The 1,450-nt window shown below is 43.0% G+C and overlaps 1 protein-coding gene across 1 annotated transcript; it reads right to left on the reverse strand.

Moving 5' to 3' along the window:
- Positions 1-610: 610 nt before the first annotated feature.
- Positions 611-1,132, reverse strand: LOC143864036 (uncharacterized). The gene has a single exon (XM_077374852.1). It carries the CDS (start codon positions 1,130-1,132, stop codon positions 611-613), a length of 522 nt encoding a protein of 173 aa, XP_077230967.1.
- Between the last annotated feature and the right edge of the window lie 318 nt (positions 1,133-1,450).

Raw genomic sequence — 1,450 nt, forward strand, 5'->3', positions numbered from 1 at the left:
AGGATTGCCACCAAGGTTAAAGCAATTGTAATTGGCACCGATCTTCGCCAAGGTTAAGAAGATCAAATAGTGAAGCCATCAACGGGTTTGGTTGGTGGAGTGGAGTAGGCCTCGGGTTTGAGGACCGAACCACTTTAAATCTCGGGTGCACTCTTTCTATCTCCTTGCTCTTTCATTTGCATTGCACCATTAGATTTAACTTGTATGCTTAAAATATTATTTTTGATCTCTTAATCGGTTTAAGTTTTTCAATTGGTAAATTCTAGTTTTCTTAAACAACCGTATTCTCCCTCCTCATAGTTGCCATTTCTATTATAACTTGGGACCCCCTATATCGGATTTTCATCTCGCATAGTGGAAATCCTTAAGGACGATCTTAAGAAGAGTGGAGTAGGGCTTTGCCCAAACCACTATACATCGGTGTGTTCCTTCCATTATCTTGCACTTTCATTCTTATTTGGTTTGGCACTTCATTTTGTTTTTAATCTTATTTGCTCTAACCAAAATTCTAATCAAGAGAAGAAAAATTAATTTAGGTTTAATACTTAATTTATAAAAAAAAGAATTATAAATTAGTGTTAAAACCAATTCACCCTCCCTCTTGTTAATTTCAGTATGGGTCTCGTTGGTCCAGTCCCATGGCTGCTATCGCATGGGAACACGGCATTCCCATTGTTTGGAACAAACGACACGTACATGTTTTCTTTTCTAAGTCCACCTCATCAACGTGGTACTTGGACTTGACCTCATATACGGTCCAACCACACTGGTGCGCCATATAAGCACCTGCTAGAATACATTGTTCGGCCAACCAGTCTTCCGCGTTTGGGGTCAAACGAGTCGTCCACTTCCTACCTGCCTTCTGACGGTACTGAAAGAAGTCAGATAGTTTCCATCTTGTCTGTTCGACAAGTGCTGCAATAGGCAGCTCCCTTGCGCCCTTTAAAAGTGCATTGAAGCTCTCAGTCGCGTTAGTTGTCAGCACGTTGTATCTAGAACCTTCAAAATAAGCGCTGGCCCAATTTTGTTTAGGAATCTTCGATATCCATTTCTCTGCGCTTTTACTCATGGTTTTAATACTCTCCATCACATCCTTAAAAGCACCCTCCCTTAGGGAATATGCAGCATTCATAAAAAGTTTTCGCAGATCTTCACTCTAAAATTTTCCATGGAAGTTCGTACTGAGGTGGTGGATGCAATAGAAATGGTGTGACCCTGGGAGACCTTTCGCTACGGCTCTAGGCAACCCCTTCATCCGGTCAGACCCAATCGTGATGACATCTCGTCCTGCCGAAATGAAATTCTGACGGAACAAATGCAGGAACCATACCCAGCTATCATACGTCTCGGCCTCGACTACTGCAAGTGCCAGCGGGAATAACCCATTGTTGGCATCTATCGCAGTTGCGGCTAGTAGAGTCCCCCTGTACTTCCCCCGCAGATGGGTCCC

Source organism: Tasmannia lanceolata, unplaced genomic scaffold (assembly GCF_043159265.1).
Source record: "Tasmannia lanceolata isolate RefF3 unplaced genomic scaffold, GAP_Taslan_0.1 ptg000044l, whole genome shotgun sequence".
Lineage (NCBI taxonomy): Eukaryota > Viridiplantae > Streptophyta > Magnoliopsida > Canellales > Winteraceae > Tasmannia > Tasmannia lanceolata.

Excerpts from the sequence above, each read along its gene's own strand:
- LOC143864036 (XM_077374852.1), bottom strand. The coding sequence starts at position 1,132 with ATGAATGCTGCATATTCCCTAAGGGAGGGTGCTTTTAAGGATGTGATG.